Source organism: Oncorhynchus kisutch, linkage group LG20 (genome assembly GCF_002021735.2).
Source record: "Oncorhynchus kisutch isolate 150728-3 linkage group LG20, Okis_V2, whole genome shotgun sequence".
Lineage (NCBI taxonomy): Eukaryota > Metazoa > Chordata > Actinopteri > Salmoniformes > Salmonidae > Oncorhynchus > Oncorhynchus kisutch.
The window spans coordinates 49,575,981-49,592,557 of record NC_034193.2 but is presented as its reverse complement, the minus strand read 5'-3'; the positions used below and the strand labels follow the sequence as shown (position 1 = coordinate 49,592,557).

Here is a 16,577-nt window from a genome sequence, read left to right as displayed (position 1 = left end):
CAGACAATAAGACAAGGGGAAAGGAAAGAGAACAGACAATAAGACAAGGTAAAAGGAAAGAGAACAGACAGTAGAATTTCAGCAAACACAACAGATAAGAAGTGATGACAGTGAAACCCAATGAAGTGAAGAAAAATAAAGAAATAATGTCAGAGAACAGACGACTGATGATGAAGGCCTTTAAACCTTCTCTCTCTCTCTACCTGGTTGCCCACACCACCTCTTCCTCCTCCTCCTCCTCTTCTCCTCCACTCCAAGCACCACTAGTTCCAATGTGATAAATCCTCCAGTGACATTTCAGCCACAGTGTGCATCCCAAATGGCACCCTATTCCCTACAAAGTGCACTACTTTAGACCAGAGCCCCGTGGGGGCATTGGCCAAAAGTAGTGCACTAGATAGGGAATAGGGTGACAATGGGACACACCCACCAAGTCCCACATAAACACACTCCTCTCTCTGAAATGTCAGCGCTAAGCCGACAGGGCTGAATTAAGAACGAGCACAGCAAAGGCAGTAATGTCACCACACTTTACACTCCAACGCCATCAATCTTCATGACATTTAAGAGTTCCACCATCCAGCCACCATCCACAAGCCAGCCACCACTATCACACTGACTAGGACTTACAGTCCAGATCGGACGGGGGACAGAGACTGGGACAGGAAAATACATGAAAAATCATAGCTGGCTCATATTGTTGGTGACTCGGGTGTTATGGTTTAGGACATAACACTCTTTAACCTCCTTTGAGTTAAAGTGGGTGCTGAAAAACTGAATTAAAGTCATTGATAAATCAGGAGATTAGTGGCTTCACTCCTGCATGACGCTATTCCCTTGTCCGACCATGCAAACGGAGGGCTATGTTCAATCTGTCTCGCTGAAGAAATGTGAAGGCCATTACTGACGTGGGAATGTTGAATTTAAATTTCAATCATGCTGTAACACTGAATTTCCGCGATACGGATTGATTAGAGCCCAGAGTCATGCTATGCTTCTATCTGACGTAAGACAATGCGGTTCTATCTGACGTAAGACAATGAGGTTCTATCTGACGTAAGACAATGAGGTTCTATCTGACGTAAGACAATGAGGTTCTATCTGACGTAAAAGACAATGCGGTTCTATCTGACGTAAGACAATGAGGTTCTATCTGACGTAAGACAATGCGGTTCTATCTGACGTAAGACAATGCGGTTCTATCTGACGTAAGACAATGCGGTTCTATCTGACGTAAAACAATGCGGTTCTATCTGATGTAAGACAATGAGGTTCTATCGGACGTAAGACAATGCGGTTCTATCTGATGTAAAGTTCTATCTGACGTAAGACAATGAGGTTCTATCTGACGTAAGACAATGCGGTTCTATCTGATGTAAAGTTCTATCTGATGTAAGACAATGCGGTTCTATCTGATGTAAAGTTCTATCTGACGTAAGACAATGAGGTTCTATCTGACATAAGACAATGCGGTTCTATCTGACGTAAGACAATGAGGTTCTATCTGACGTAAGACAATGAGGTTCTATCTGACGTAAGACAATGAAGTTCTATCTGACGTAAGACAATGCGGTTCTATCTGACGTAAGACAATGAGGTTCTATCTGACGTAAGACAATGCGGTTCTATCTGACGTAAGACAATGCGGTTCTATCTGACGTAAGACAATGAGGTTCTATCGGACGTAAGACAATGCGGTTCTATCGGACGTAAGACAATGAGGTTCTATCTTACGTAAGACAATGAGGTTCTATCTGATGTAAAGTTCTATCTGACGTAAGACATTGAGGTTCTATCTGACGTAAGACAATGTGGTTCTATCTGACGTAAGACAATGTGGTTCTATCTGACGTAAGACAATGTGGTTCTATCTGACGTAAGACAATGCGGTTCTATCTTACGTAAGACAATGAGGTTCTATCTGATGTAAGACAATGAGGTTCTATCTAACGTGAGGTTCTATCCGACGTAAGACATTGTGGTTCTATCTCACGTAAGACAATGAGGTTCTATCTAACTTAAGGTTCTATCTGACGTAAGACAATGAGGTTCTATCTGAAGTAAGACAAGGTTTAGGGTTGTTTTGAAGCCTATATCTAGAGGATGAGTGGTGTAAGTCTGCTGGGTGCATGACCTTATTTTGCCTCAGGGTACTGTAAGGTAAGATTGAACGATTTCCTTCCGTCACTCTCTCCTTTCATTGTTGCAATGAAGAAGCTGATGAAAAGTAAAATGCCTCAGCAATTATATATTATTGATGGGAGGATGTAGTACAGTTTTTCCTCTTTAATCAAAGATTTTTTTGACCAATATTGCAAAGCTGGGAGAGGAGCTAAATTCCATGCAACACGGGCATGTGGATGGATGCTGCAGTCCTTGTCGCCAAAGTCAAAATGCAGCATAACATAATGAAGTAGGAAACCTCACCTCCCAGGACATAATCCACGTTTCCTCTATTTTTCTTTTCTCCTCTCGCTGCATGTTGTTGTTCTATTGATTCCCTAATAAATAATTGAGAAAGTCTGCTAACTGCCTTTTAAAAATGATCCTCGCTCTCTCTCTCCTCTTCCTCTCTCTCTCCTCTTCCTCTCTCTCTCCTCTTCCCCATCCCCTCCTCCATATCATCCCCACATCCCGCTCCTCTTCTCATTTCTACCCCATCCTTCACTGCCTCCCCAACTCCCCCTTCTCTCATCCCATCCTCTCCTCTTCCCCATCCCCTCCTTGGGTTGTTCTCTCTCTCCTCCCTCCATCTTCTCTGTCTGTATGCTGTGAAGGGTTGTTCAGGGGGAATGGGCTGCTCGCATGGCTGGTCAGCCTGGCCATACCATCCATCAGGAACACACACTGTTGTTTCAGACTTCTGGTGGGAGCTGGTGGGAGTTGTCTCCTTGTCTCAGACTCTCTCTCACTCTTTTCTCCTTCCTCTATCTTCCCTTGCTTTCCAAAATCGCTCTCCTCTCTCTCTCTCTCTCCCTTTCTCTCTATCCTCTTCCTCTCTCTCTCCCTCCTCTCCAAAATGTCTCCCTCTCTCCATCCCTCCCCCTCTCCCTTTCCTCACTCTGAAAATGTCTCTCCATCTCTCTCCTCCTTCGTCTCTCTTGTCTCTACTGTACAACGTTGCTTGAGCACATAGCTGATAGGAATGTTCAAATCTGCTCTGGGCATTCTTCCTGTTCCTCCTAGTAAATCAGTTTCCCAAGGCTACACGATGCAGAAGTCTAAAATCAGCCCTACCTAGCCTTAATTAACTTTGCTTAGACAGAAAGTCGTCATTGCCAGCATCAAAGAAATTTGTCTGTCAATATTGGGTCTTGTACAATATAACAGTGTATACAAGTTTATATGTAAGTGTGATATAGGCCCCCTGCACACAATACTAGGCAACAGAGTTTCTAAACCCAGAGGTGCAAAATTGCAAGACTTCCGGGAACGCTTGCGAAACAGACCAAGCAGAACAGGCCGGGGTTTGGGGTTTGAGAAGTCATTAAGAGAAGTGAAAAATTATTCTTTAGTTGTACATTTTCTGAATCTAAATGCACAACCATGATGCGAGCCAGTCTCTTAAGTGGTTGAACATGTTACTCTAACCTCGTGAAAGTGACAAACTGACCCGTTTTAATTTTTGCACGTTATATCGAAGGATTGCCTTTGATTTGATGGCCTGCTCACGAGCAGTTCGCCGATGACGTGTTTCTATGAACGAGCTTATCTAGCTATGACGTCACCTACAAGTGTATTTCTGGGATTTCTATCGGAGAATCACATTCAGCTTCACATTGTACTGTCTTTGTCTAGGCCTATACTTATATCTCGTTTTCACATGGCCTCCCATTGGTCACACACCATACCCTATCTACCTTCACCATCACTATTTAAGAGCTTACATTACATATAGATCACAGGACTACAGCATCATCTAAAACAGGAATGTCCTACCCCACATCTGTCCTAGGTTGCATCCCTATTCCTTACATAGTGCACTACTTTTGACCACAGCCCTGGTCAAAGGTAATTCACTACAAAGGGAACAGGGTGGCATTTGTATAAACATTTATATTCCACCCAAGTAAAACCCTCCGTGCTCGGACCAGAGCGGAGATAGCGCTTGACTCCATTTTATGGAATATAATCTGTTCAGTCAGAATGATAAATCTGTTGGTGCCTGTGGGTATGAGAGTACCATGCAGGTGTGTGTGTGTGTATGTGTATGTATGTATGTGTGTGTGTGTGTGTGTGTGTGTGTGTGTGTGTGTGTGTGTGTGTGTGTGTGTGTGTGTGTGTGTGTGTGTGTGTGTGTGTGTGTGTGTGTGTGTGTGTGTGTGTGTGTGTGTGTGTGTGTGTGCGCGTGCGTGCGTGCGTAAGCCAATGCGTGCGTGCGTGCGCGCCTGCTAGCGTAAGCCAATAGCAGCCACTGTTATTGCACTGCACACATCTCCTGCTTTTAACCCAGTTCATGATCCCGGGACTGGGGAGAGATGTACAGTATCTCTCTCTCTCTCTCTCTCTCTCTCTCTCCTTCTCTGTCTCTCTGGTTCGACTGCACTCTGCGACAGAAAATTGATTTGGACTGTGACTTATTTCCGAGGGTATTGATATCAAATTGTTTGATAGCATCGACTGGCGTCTCTCTCTTCACGCCGTCGTTCCGTTGTGATGATGCAGGCACGCGTGTGCGTGTGAATCAGTGTGCATCACGGAGAACTTGGACTCGTGTTGAGTACACTAGAGCTTTGTTCACACTGGCAGTTTGAAGTGACCCAAATCCCAATTATTTGCATATCCGAATAGAATCTGTTCTTTGTCCTGCAGTCTGAACAGAGAAAAAGCACATGGAATCGGATATTTCAAGCCACATTTCAAACCACCTCCGTAGGTTATAAATCAGATTCAGTCAAGCTTATTGTATGATATTCCTCCAGTCAAGCTTATTGCATGATATACCTTCAGTCAAGATTATTGCATGATATACCTTCAGTTAAGCTTATTGAATGATATACCTTCAGTCAAGCTTATTGAAACCATGATATACCTTCAGTCAAGCTTATTGAAACCATGATATACAAACAAAATTAATTATTCGTGAATTAGGGAGAGAATAGAAGAGATTTTAGCAGCTTCCATTTAGTGTTTACACTTCTGTACAGTATATAGGCCTATATCTTTTTTTTTTATGCATACTTTATGAGTGTGAGAACCCATTATAGCAGAAATCTAATGGACATCTTTTTACTCTGGTGAATTCTCCCAACCTTGACAGCTTACATCCCCAGCTGTCTCACGTACATGTGCTTTGTGACAGTCAAAAGGCTTGCCTTTCTGCCTCTGGCTCCCAGCTACCACTCACACACCTTGTTCCAGCCGGTGTAACAAGACAATCCACTGATGCACTGATGCTCTCCCATCTCCTCGCGATCGCAGATCAGTCCCACCTCACACAAGCCTTCTGCCTGCCCACCGACACTCCCTAGCCCTAATGGCGTTGCTTTGTTACTGAGATAGTGTCTTGTTCTGTTCATCAACGACTTCTTCCAACAGCTCTTAATGTGACACCCCACCACCACCTCGCCATCCTTCGTTAATTCCCACAAGGCTAACAGCTAGACGCTAGCTAGCTTAGTGCCTCAGTCCCATAGCTATATCAGGCAGAAGAGAACAATGAAATGTTAGCCTAGCGTAGCGCTTCACTCCCCTAGCTACATTCTCACACTGGGATGTCACTAAAATATTTAGTGCCCAGGCTAACTCGACGCTACGGTAACATCACCCTTGTTCTCTTCTGCCTAGTAAAAGTTATTGGCTTGACAGAAGGAATCAGGGGAATCACACAGAGCCTGGTGTGTTTATAATCTGATTATTAATCTAAAATATATTTTTCTCTGCTTGATCAATGAGATGAGCTGGCTTCATCCAAAAATGGCACTTTGTTCCCTATGTAGTGTACTACTTTTGACCAGGGCCCATATTATGGCTCTGGTCAAAGGTAGTGCACTATGCAGGGAATAGGGTGCAATTTAGTAATGGCAGCTACAAAAGTAGTGCACTATATAGGGAATAGGGTGTTATTTTGAATGCACCCTCAACAATGTTTTTCTCCTGTTGATCAATGAGATGAGCAGGAGTCTATCTATCCCAGCATGCATCAATAACAGAAAGCAGCAGTAGGTTATAGGGAGCTTTCAATCAACAACTGGCCCTGTATGATGTCATTCTACCTTCCTGTGGGAAGATTCCAGAGGAAAAAGGGCCATAATCAGAACATAATAAAAGTAAAGTAATTTCCATTCTCTCTCTCAGTGAAATAATTTCCATTCCCCTTTTCTCACTCTGAGACGGCACTCTTTCTCTCTCGCTCTCTCTCTCTCCAAGACGCTAACATTATCTTCCATGCCCTAAGGTTGTTGCACTGCACATATTCACATCTCCACACTGTTGCTCCCTAGAGCAGAGCACGTTTTATGGTAGCATATGCTTTCACAGATCCAGGGATGAAAGTAGATTTAATTTCTTACCCGTACGGGACATCCAAGTGTGCGCAGACATTTTTGTTTATACTACAGAACTTACATGGTGGCCTACTCTGCTGCCACTGACAAACAGATCAATAAATACGATGTCTGATCCATATAATCGGCCTACGAAAAGGGGCGACACAAATACAATAGCATGTCCATTTAACAAAAATGACGCTGACCCAATGACAAAGACAGTGAATATGCAAACTCACTGGTGATATGGCCAAAGACAGTGAATATGCACACTCACTGGTGATATGGCCAAAGACAGTGAATATGCACACTCACTGGTGATATGGCCAAAGACAGTGAATATGCACACTCACTGGTGGTATGGCCAAAGACAGTGAATATGCACACTCACTGGTGATATGGCCAAAGACAGTGAATATGCACACTCACTGGTGATATGGCCAAAGACAGTGAATATGCACACTCACTGGTGGTATGGCCAAAGACAGTGAATATGCACACTCACTGGTGATATGGCCAAAGACAGTGAATATGCACACTCACTGGTGGTGTGGCCAAAGACAGTGAATATGCACACTCACTGGTGATATGGCCAAAGACAGTGAATATGCACACTCACTGGTGGTATGACCAAAGACAGTGAATATGCACACTCACTGGTGATATGGCCAAAGACAGTGAATATGCACACTCACTGGTGATATGGCCAAAGACAGTGAATATGCACACTCACTGGTGATATGGCCAAAGACAGTGAATATGCACACTCACTGGTGGTATGGCCAAAGACAGTGAATATGCACACTCACTGGTGGTATGGCCAAAGACAGTGAATATGCACACTCACTGGTGATATGGCCAAAGACAGTGAATATGCACACTCACTGGTGGTATGGCCAAAGACAGTGAATATGCACACTCACCGGTGGTATGGCCAAATACAGTGAATATGCACACTCACCGGTGGTATGGCCAAAGACAGTGAATATGCACACTCACTGGTGGTATGGCCAAAGACAGTGAATATGCACACTCACTGGTGGTATGGCCAAAGACAGTGAATATGCACACTCACCGGTGGTATGGCCAAATACAGTGAATATGCACACTCACCGGTGGTATGGCCAAAGAGAGTGAATATGCACACTCACTGGTGGTATGGCCAAAGACAGTGAATATGCACACTCACTGGTGGTATGGCCAAAGACAGTGAATATGCACACTCACTGGTGGTATGGCCAAAGACAGTGAATATGCACACTCACTGGTGGTATGGCCAAAGACAGTGAATATGCACACTCACTGGTGGTATGGCCAAAGACAGTGAATATGCACACTCACTGGTGGTATGGCCAAAGACAGTGAATATGCACACTCACCGGTGATATGGCCAAAGACAGTGAATATGCACACTCACTGGTGGTATGGCCAAAGACAGTGAATATGCACACTCACTGGTGGTATGGCCAAAGACAGTGAATATGCACACTCACTGGTGGTATGGCCAAAGACAGTGAATATGCACACTCACTGGTGGTATGGCCGATGTTCTCCACTGGTTCCAATAAGATAGGCTACTGTTTTCTCAGTTAAGTTAAGACAAATACAGATTGCAGTCTTTTCATTGTCATCTCATTACAGAAATAGCCATTTGTTTTCCAAACAGTTTTTCCGTGATTGTGTTTTAAAATATTGCGTGCCTCTGCCTGGGTCTCTTTTCACTGACAGTCGCAACACAACACTCATCTATTTAGTATTGGCATCACCCGCTACGCACATTGCCGGCCCTTCGGACTCTAGGCTATGCGATTGAAAACAAGCTGCCTACGCCTTTTAATGTGTCATAAACACAACCAGTCATAATGTTTTCGTCTGATTGTCAAACAATTAACAACAAGCGCTTCTGTTGTCTACCCGCTGTGCACCCGCAATTTGATGAATGGAAAGAGACATCTGTTACAAAACACCTACATGTGCTGTAATCAGTGGCGACCTGTCATTCAGGGCACCTGTTTTGTGCCCCACATTTTTAGCAAAAAAATAGTGTTTATTTATTTTATATATATATACTACCGTTCAAAAGTTTGGAGCCACTTAGAAATGTCAATGTTTTTTTGTCCATTAAAATAACATCAAATTGATCAGAAATACAGTGTAAACATTGTTAATGTTGTAAATGACTATTGTAGCTGGAAATGGCTGATTTTTAAAAACAAATATCTACATAGGCGTACAGAGGCCCATTATCAGCAATCATCACTCCTGTGTTCCAAAATGGCACGTTGTGTTAGCTAATCCAAGTTTAACATTTTAAAAGGCTAATTGATCATTAGAAATCCTTTTTGCAATTATTTTAGCACAGCTGGAAAACTGTTGTCTGATTAAAGAAGCAATAAAACTGGCCTTCTTTAGACTAGTTGAGTATCTGGAGCATCAGCATTGACTCGCTGTGTACATGCGCAGTTTTGTCCTCAAACCTCATGTGAAGAAACAAGACCCTGTGATAAAATCTGCAGATATTATTGACAAAAATCCGATTTTGAGGTAAGAAAGTCATTTTTATTTTTTGGGATGGCATCACCTGTTTTGTAGTTAGATTCAGTAAACTTACTTCAGGGTTATAACCCGTTTGTGTAGATATATTTGATGTAAGTTAGCAACTCTTAAAGTTTTAACATGTAGCTCAAATTGAAGCTAGCTAATGGCTGCAAGGGTCAGGGTTAGTTGTAACAAGCCTAATGCGGTCTGTGGTAGATGAATCAGAATTAGTTGGGTAACATAGATAATTAAGATGTCTTATCTAATACTTGTTATTATAATATATCCCTTTGGACTCTGGTGTTGGCAGTTGTACTTCTTCCCTCAGCTGGGGCTCAGTCACTTGGGGCCCAGAGAGGGGAGAGTTCAGGCTTGTCTTTTACATGTCTCTGGTGCTATTCAGAATATCAGAAAGGGAAGAGGACAGGATGGAACATGGTTTTCATATGTGAATGTGTGTTTACCTATTCTTAAACCATGTGATGGGATGGCGTGATTAATGGGGAACCAATTACTTGTATCCACAATGTCTGTGCGCAAGTCACTCCTTCCTTTGGCATTGGGGGGAGGTGTATGGCAGTGTCTGGAACCATTGTATGTCCTCTCTGATGTTGCACTTATCCTGGGACAGTGTATGACCTAGAGGCTCACTCCCCTCAGTGAGCTTGTCCAGGAGAGGGGTCAAGAAGGGGTTTTACTTGAGATGGGAGTATGTAGAGTTGACAATTGTGTTATGCCATTGGATGAGGTAATGGTTCTGTGCTATGAAGTACCAGGAACGTGATTAGAACCTCGTCTTAGGGACCAAACTGAACGATAATTTATAGCGAATGCTATCTGGCTATGGGATACTCCTTTCTCAATTATAATGTCCCTTGGTGAAGTGTTCCTAATATATGTGGTTTGTCATGAGAGGGGTGTATCTTGGCTATAAAAGATCTTTGTACTTTTGTGTTGTCACTTTCAATGGTTCGTTAGATAATGGCGCATTATTGAAAGCCATTGCTATTGCAAAACTCATTATTATTGCAAAACTTATTATTAAAGATGTAGTTTAAGTATAACTCTGACTGGTATGTGAAGTTTGTCTCTCTCCTCATTTGGTAATACAGAAATTAACCACCACAGGTCTGGCTGCAGTGCTGGGAATGCAAATTAAGGTCCCACTATGCCACTGTCACAACATTCACACACACCACTGTTCTATCTCTCTCAAACACACACACACACACACACACACACACACACACACACACACACACACACACACACACACACACACACACACACACACACACACACACACACACACACACACACACACACACACACACACACACACACACACACACACACACACACAAACCTTCAGTTGTTGTCAGATGTTGTTAGTCGAGAAGGGACAGTAAAAATAATAATAATAATAATATACATTTTATGACTTTATTATTTCTGCCACACAAAATGTTAAACATGGCAATGTTGTTCTCATGTTCTCGATAAAGGCTTTCAGTATCTTGTTGCATGTCATCATTTAAGCATGATTTTTAAACTGTTACATTTCACCCCAAGCCGTGTTATAGCTGACCCGGGAGGTGGGGTAAAATGTAACCTTTCACTTCTTGTATTGGAGACAAAGTCACACCTTGCTTTGCCTGGACACCATACCGGACCATACCGCCTTACTTGAAACCCTGCACCTATGACAAATACCACGTTAAAGATGAAAACATCTTCAAACATATTCATTCGATTTTGACCCACAATAATAGTACACATCAGCAAAATGTAACGTTAAGCACAATAGCATGTCTGTGTGCAACACGCCAACACCTGTAGGGATACGCTGCTTGTGTCATTAGCTCCTCAGCTGTTTCATGTGTGATGCTGTTCACATTCCGCTTTAATCTCCGAACTTTATTAGAACACCTTTTAAACGTTTGCTGTCACATTAAAGTGATGCGCCTCAGGAGAGACAGTGATACCGCTGTTGTTTGTCTCACTGTCACGTTTTACATGTGTTGGATGAGACCTAGGGGTTTGTTTCATGTCAGAGATAGTGAATAAAACTACTCTGCAAGATGTGGCTCATGTACATTGTTAGAAACTCTTCACACAGATGGGACCCCCCCCACCCCACCCCTAAAACACACACTCCTCACAGATGTGATATCACACTCACTAAGCAGACACAGACACACAAACACACACTCTCTCCTTCCAGTCACCCTGGACTAATTATCCGGCGTGTTCGGAGCCATGTGGGAGCGTCGTGAGATCTTATGGTCCGTAGTGTCCCTTTGATCTGGGCCTGTCAGAGGCTCAGTACACCCTGTGATCGTGTGTGAGGATAGAGGCCCGGGAAGATGCGTGCGATGATTGTGTGTGTGTGATGATAGAGGCCCGGGAGGATCACACAGAACCCCTATTCTGTTCTGATGACGAAGGATGGGAAGACGATCACAGAATCCCCAAGTGGTTCTCTCTGGTCAGACCTCCACAAACGATGGTGGCATCATTCATCGCACAGCACATTGAAAGAGGATTGTTTGACTGTTGATGAGGTCCCCTGTTTTCTAGATGTATGATCTCTGGAAGGCAAAGGGGAAGCCGAATCTCTGGCTACTGCATATTGTGTTTGAGGTGGTTTGTTTTATATCTACACACGGTTGCCTGCCTCTGAGACATATGGTACAGTATTTGTTTAAGTCCTGAACTCTCTCCACTCTCTGTCAATAGGATGAAAACAGGAGAGTTGCCACATGCATAGTGCTCAACAGCGTCTCTGGTGCTCAACAGCTGACGACGGCAGGTTGATTCTTCAGTTAAGTCATGGAAAACATGTGGAAGCAACTTCAGGTAATGAAACCGATACTTAAGAGGGTGAAGCTGGGGTGATTATTAAACAACTGTGGGAATGACTTAACTGTTTGACCGTGCTATCACTTTAATTGTGGTGTAATTGACACTTTGTTTCCATAGTAAAATGCAATTATGGCTACTTAAACGTGCATAAATAATTGAGAAGGACATGTGTTACAAGGATTTCGTGACAACTCACGTCATAAACTTGAAGTGTTTAAGCATAGAAATCCACACAATAACGAGACAAGATTTAGAGAGAGCTCTTTTATTTTAAAAAAGCAGTCAGAGAAAAATTTACCAACAAAAAAAAAATATCCACAAAAGTAAAAGCGAAAGACAAGAAGGCATGGTATTTACAACAGCGGACATCTTTTTTGGTGTTACAGATTTCATCAAATCACGTCGACTAACTCTTGGTGCTCTTCTTTCACTTTTTGTGGAAAGTAAAAACGACCATAACAATTTAATGTTCATAGATGGACAGAACGTTTGAAGAGTCCCCTAGGCAGGAGTATAGATAGATGGCTAAGGCACAGAGTTTCCCCCTGAAACTTTAGGAAACTTTGACGTTTCCCCAGAAGCTTTGGGAAACGTTGAGTTCAGAGACGTTTGTGCAACAGTTGCTCAACAATACATTCCAGCAGAGAGAACAACAATCTGTCATGATATTCTCTGAAAGGCGAAGAATAATATTAAAAGCTTTACCCAATTCTGAGTCATTCCTTACTCCTTAGATCTGTCCAAAACATTGAAACAGGTTATGTACCTAAAATCAGTCTGTGGCCAACTAGCAACAAGTAACACTAGCTATCAGTTCTTCTTTTACTATAATTCCACTTCATAATCTTTCCACACTGCATCGGTATTTACACAGAATGAGTTTTAAACATATTTTCAATACAAAATATTTATGTACATTTTCTTCATTTTTTTTGTAACAAAATAGGACTTTTACATCGAGTAACATATTTCAATTCACTTCTCGAGAATGATAATTGTACTTTTGAACAATGGGCAAAGTATTCGTCAATTTCAGTATTTGTTTCAATGTGACAATGGCACTGCCAGTAAAAGGAGGTCAGGGTCATATCTGTATCTAGCTGTTATGTTATTAGCTAGCTAGCTAATACAGAGAAATATTAATGGCGTATTTTTGTAGGCACTAAATCCGCCATGGTTTGTTGGACAAAACCTATGGGAAAATGAATGGCAATTTTGTAGGGTTTTTGGATAAACACTGAAAATAAGGTCTGTGGTAAACACAGAGTTAGGAGATCTTGTACGTTTTGTTCTAGGAGATCATCTTCATCAGCTAACGTCACTTTGTGAATTTTGAAGCATTTATGTAATAAAAAAAGCACATGAATAAAGGTCATGTTAACTGACTGATATTTTCTCATAGAACAAAGTGTACTGTATAAGATCTCCTAAGCCTCTGTTAACCCCTGACCTTATTTTCAGTGTTTATCCCAAAACCTCCATCTTTCCCCATAGGAAAGGCTGAACGAACCAGAGGTAACTCACTTCTGGGTTTTAGCACTAGAAGCTGTTGAGCCCTATATAGGCAAAATTGCCCTTCTTTATAACCATGGCAACAACACACAACAGTTCAAGTTTGAGTGACAGGACTGACAGTTATTAGGATCGATACATCCAACAAGGTTCAAGGTGAACTTGGGCCATTGATTAACTCACTAATGATCGCTGATGAGCCCTGGTGAAAACATTCACTTAGCACGTTTGACTGCCAAATCATGTTGACAATCACAGATTGGATTCTAAATTGGGACCAAATTAGGTTGTGAGGAGAATTGAGTTGAAGCCAAACAAGCGAAGCGGCAGATCGTAGTTACCCCTCTTCGTGGTTGGAGAAGGGGGCACTGTGCTATAGGCTATGTTTGAACTGTGGTCAACTGAGAGAGAGTCTTGATGGCAGCAAAATAACTTAGCATGTAGTAGAACAGGTGAAAACCAAAGTTGCCTGGGCCCAATCCAACAGTTCCTTGTTCAAGATACAAGATATAATTCACTATTTGTTTCCATTTTTGCCACAGCATGAACAGCATCATCAATCCCTAACATCCTGGTACTGACACGGAACCGAGTAGGAAATGTAACATCACCACGAAATGACTTCAACACACATTTTGGAGAGTTTCTGTCTTTTTTTGTTTACTTCTCTGTTTGGGGAGGTTGTAAGGAGGAAGCTGACCTTTCTGTGACCTTTCAGTCCTGGGTGCTTCCCCGTGTGATGAAGACTTGGCAAACAGTCAATGAAAGAACCAAGACATGAAGAGCTATTCAGACCGGACAACACGGACACACAGGCGGGCATTAGGTTTGTTGCGCCCAAAATAGGTATACAGGTTCATTGGGGCATCGGCCTTTGTAAATAAAGGCAGTTTCTCTTTACAAAAAAATATTTATCGAGCTGCCAAAGCAGCGTTGTAGTCATTTAGTCATTGACTAAAAATATTCTGTATTTATATAAACTTATAAATAAATAGCAACTTGTGGACAACTCACTCCATTCACTCGACAATAACTTTGAGACATAATCTGTTTCATACTTGCAAGATAAACTGTCGTTAAAAACAAATGAACAAAACATCTTAGAAAAGGAAATGATAAAATAAGCTTGAGAATGTCTGTTTTCTTGCGAAAGCACAGCTGATATACTTTCATTTCAAGTTTTAGGCTGTCCAGTATGGAGTGATATCAGTGCCAATAGGAACTGAATCTAGTTTCAATCATTCATGAATTGAATTCAACTTCTACTGGCACTAATGCCTCTCCATAGTCCAGTCACACCCACACACCTTTCTCCTGTTCAGGCACTGAAAGTCAATAAGTAGTGCTGTGCCATAGTAACTTTGTCAGTCATACGCAAAGATCGAGGCAAAGAATGTAGCTTTTCAAAAAAAAAGATACATCTTCGCGACACCCTCCGAGGTTGCGGTTCAGTCTATCTCCCTACATGTAGGCCAAACCAACCTTGAGAAGCAGGCCTCGTATTCACAAAGCACCTCAGAGTACAAGTGCTGATCTAGGACCAGGTCCCGCCCTGTCTATATAATCATATTCATTATGATTTAAAAGAGAAAACTCATTTTAAATAAGCACTCGTACTCTGAGAGGCTTTGTGAATACGGGCCCAGAACGTGGTCCACTACCAGTGTTGACTATCCTGTTCCACCCGAACACTCTGACTTCTGACTGACTTCTCAATCGCTCTTCCATTTAGCAGCAGACTAGGCGGCCTTACTAGGTGCTTGGCAAAGCAACATTTGTCGCTACGTCGGACACAGCATCAATCACAGTAAACTCAGCGGCGAGATTAAAATAAATACATTGGGAAACAGAACACGACAAAGCCGGGCACAAACCCCAAAGAGGAAGACTTCAGGAGTCTGAAACACCACAGAACCTTCCCCAGACATTCTCTTCCTCTTCAACGTTCCTACAACCTCCAACCAACCTTAAAAAAACACAACTTCCGTCTTTTCTCTTCTTTTCTGATCCATTACGTCGACTGAAAAAAAAAGGAGACTTAAAAAATAAATTATTTAAACTTAAGACCGGCAGTGTGGCCTCCCGTCCAGCCGGAGGCGCCACTGCTACCTGATGCGCCCGTCGGCGTGCGGCGGAACCAGCTGGGACTTGGGGTCGGGGCTGAGCGAGCTCCAGGGGGTCTTGGCGCAGGTCTGCATGACGGGGCAGGATGTTCCAGGTCCCCCTGTCATGGAGCTGGAACACACGTCCCCAGCCTCCCACATCGCACCCACCAGGCCGTCTACCCAGTGCTCCAAGGCGGGGCCAGTCAGGGCGGCGTTGCGCTTAGCCTGCTCCACCTGACCCAGGTGTACAGGGATATTGAGCACGGGGTTGAGGCCGTGGAAGCTCTGCTCCATATAACTGTTCTTGGCTGGTCCGTTGTGGAGCTTCAGTGTGTCCTCTGGGGGAGGGAGGGAGGGAGAGCGAGCGGGAGAGATGAAGAGAGAGATGAAGAGACAGATGAAGAGACAGATGAAGAGAGAGATGAAGAGAGAGATGAAGAGAGAGAAAGAGGGGGACAAAAAGGGATTGTTCATGTTTTATGGTGAGACTGTCCTGGAGAATAGTGTTCATAAATGGATTGTTCATGTTTTATGGTGAGACTGTCCTGGAGATAGTGTTCATAAATGAGCAGGTAAACAGAGTCATCAATGGGGAATCTAAGTAGGCAAATCAGTCAAACCACTTTGACTTGATTGTAAAGGGTGGAATGGAACTGTGAACTCATTTGATGAGACCAAACTTTGTGTTACTGGTTAATTACATGCTATTGATTTCTCTAGGGTAAGCCTAAGCCACAAAGTGGGAGACTGCACCAAGTGTCTCAATGACTGCACTTAGTGTCTCTTTATGAAGCCATTGGAAGCTAGGGGGCAGATAGGACCATCTTCTCACACACCATACATTTATAAGCCTCTTCATACCCTCAAGAGATAAAATAATTGCCTAAGCCACAAATTGGTAAAACAACTCAACGACTGTTCCTCGTGTCTTTTATAAAGCCATTGGAAGCTAGGGGGCAGAGACGAGACGAGACCATTACCTCATCCCTAAAACTCCTCCACCCTGAAGGTAAAGCTGTACATTCCTCAGTGCTCCTAACACCGGGGCGCTTGCCATCCCTCCTCAGCC

The 16,577-nt window shown here is 43.0% G+C and overlaps 1 protein-coding gene across 1 annotated transcript in view; it reads right to left on the bottom strand.

Annotated features, from left to right (window-relative positions):
• Nucleotides 1-12,295: 12,295 nt before the first annotated feature.
• LOC116355514 (xylosyltransferase 1-like) overlaps nt 12,296-16,577 on the bottom strand; it is a 122,326-nt gene continuing 118,044 nt past the window's right edge. The window contains exon 11 of the mRNA XM_031799824.1: nt 12,296-15,846. Coding sequence (XP_031655684.1) covers nt 15,509-15,846 — 338 coding nt within the window. The 3' untranslated portion in view covers nt 12,296-15,508. The remainder of the gene's footprint in view (nt 15,847-16,577) is intronic.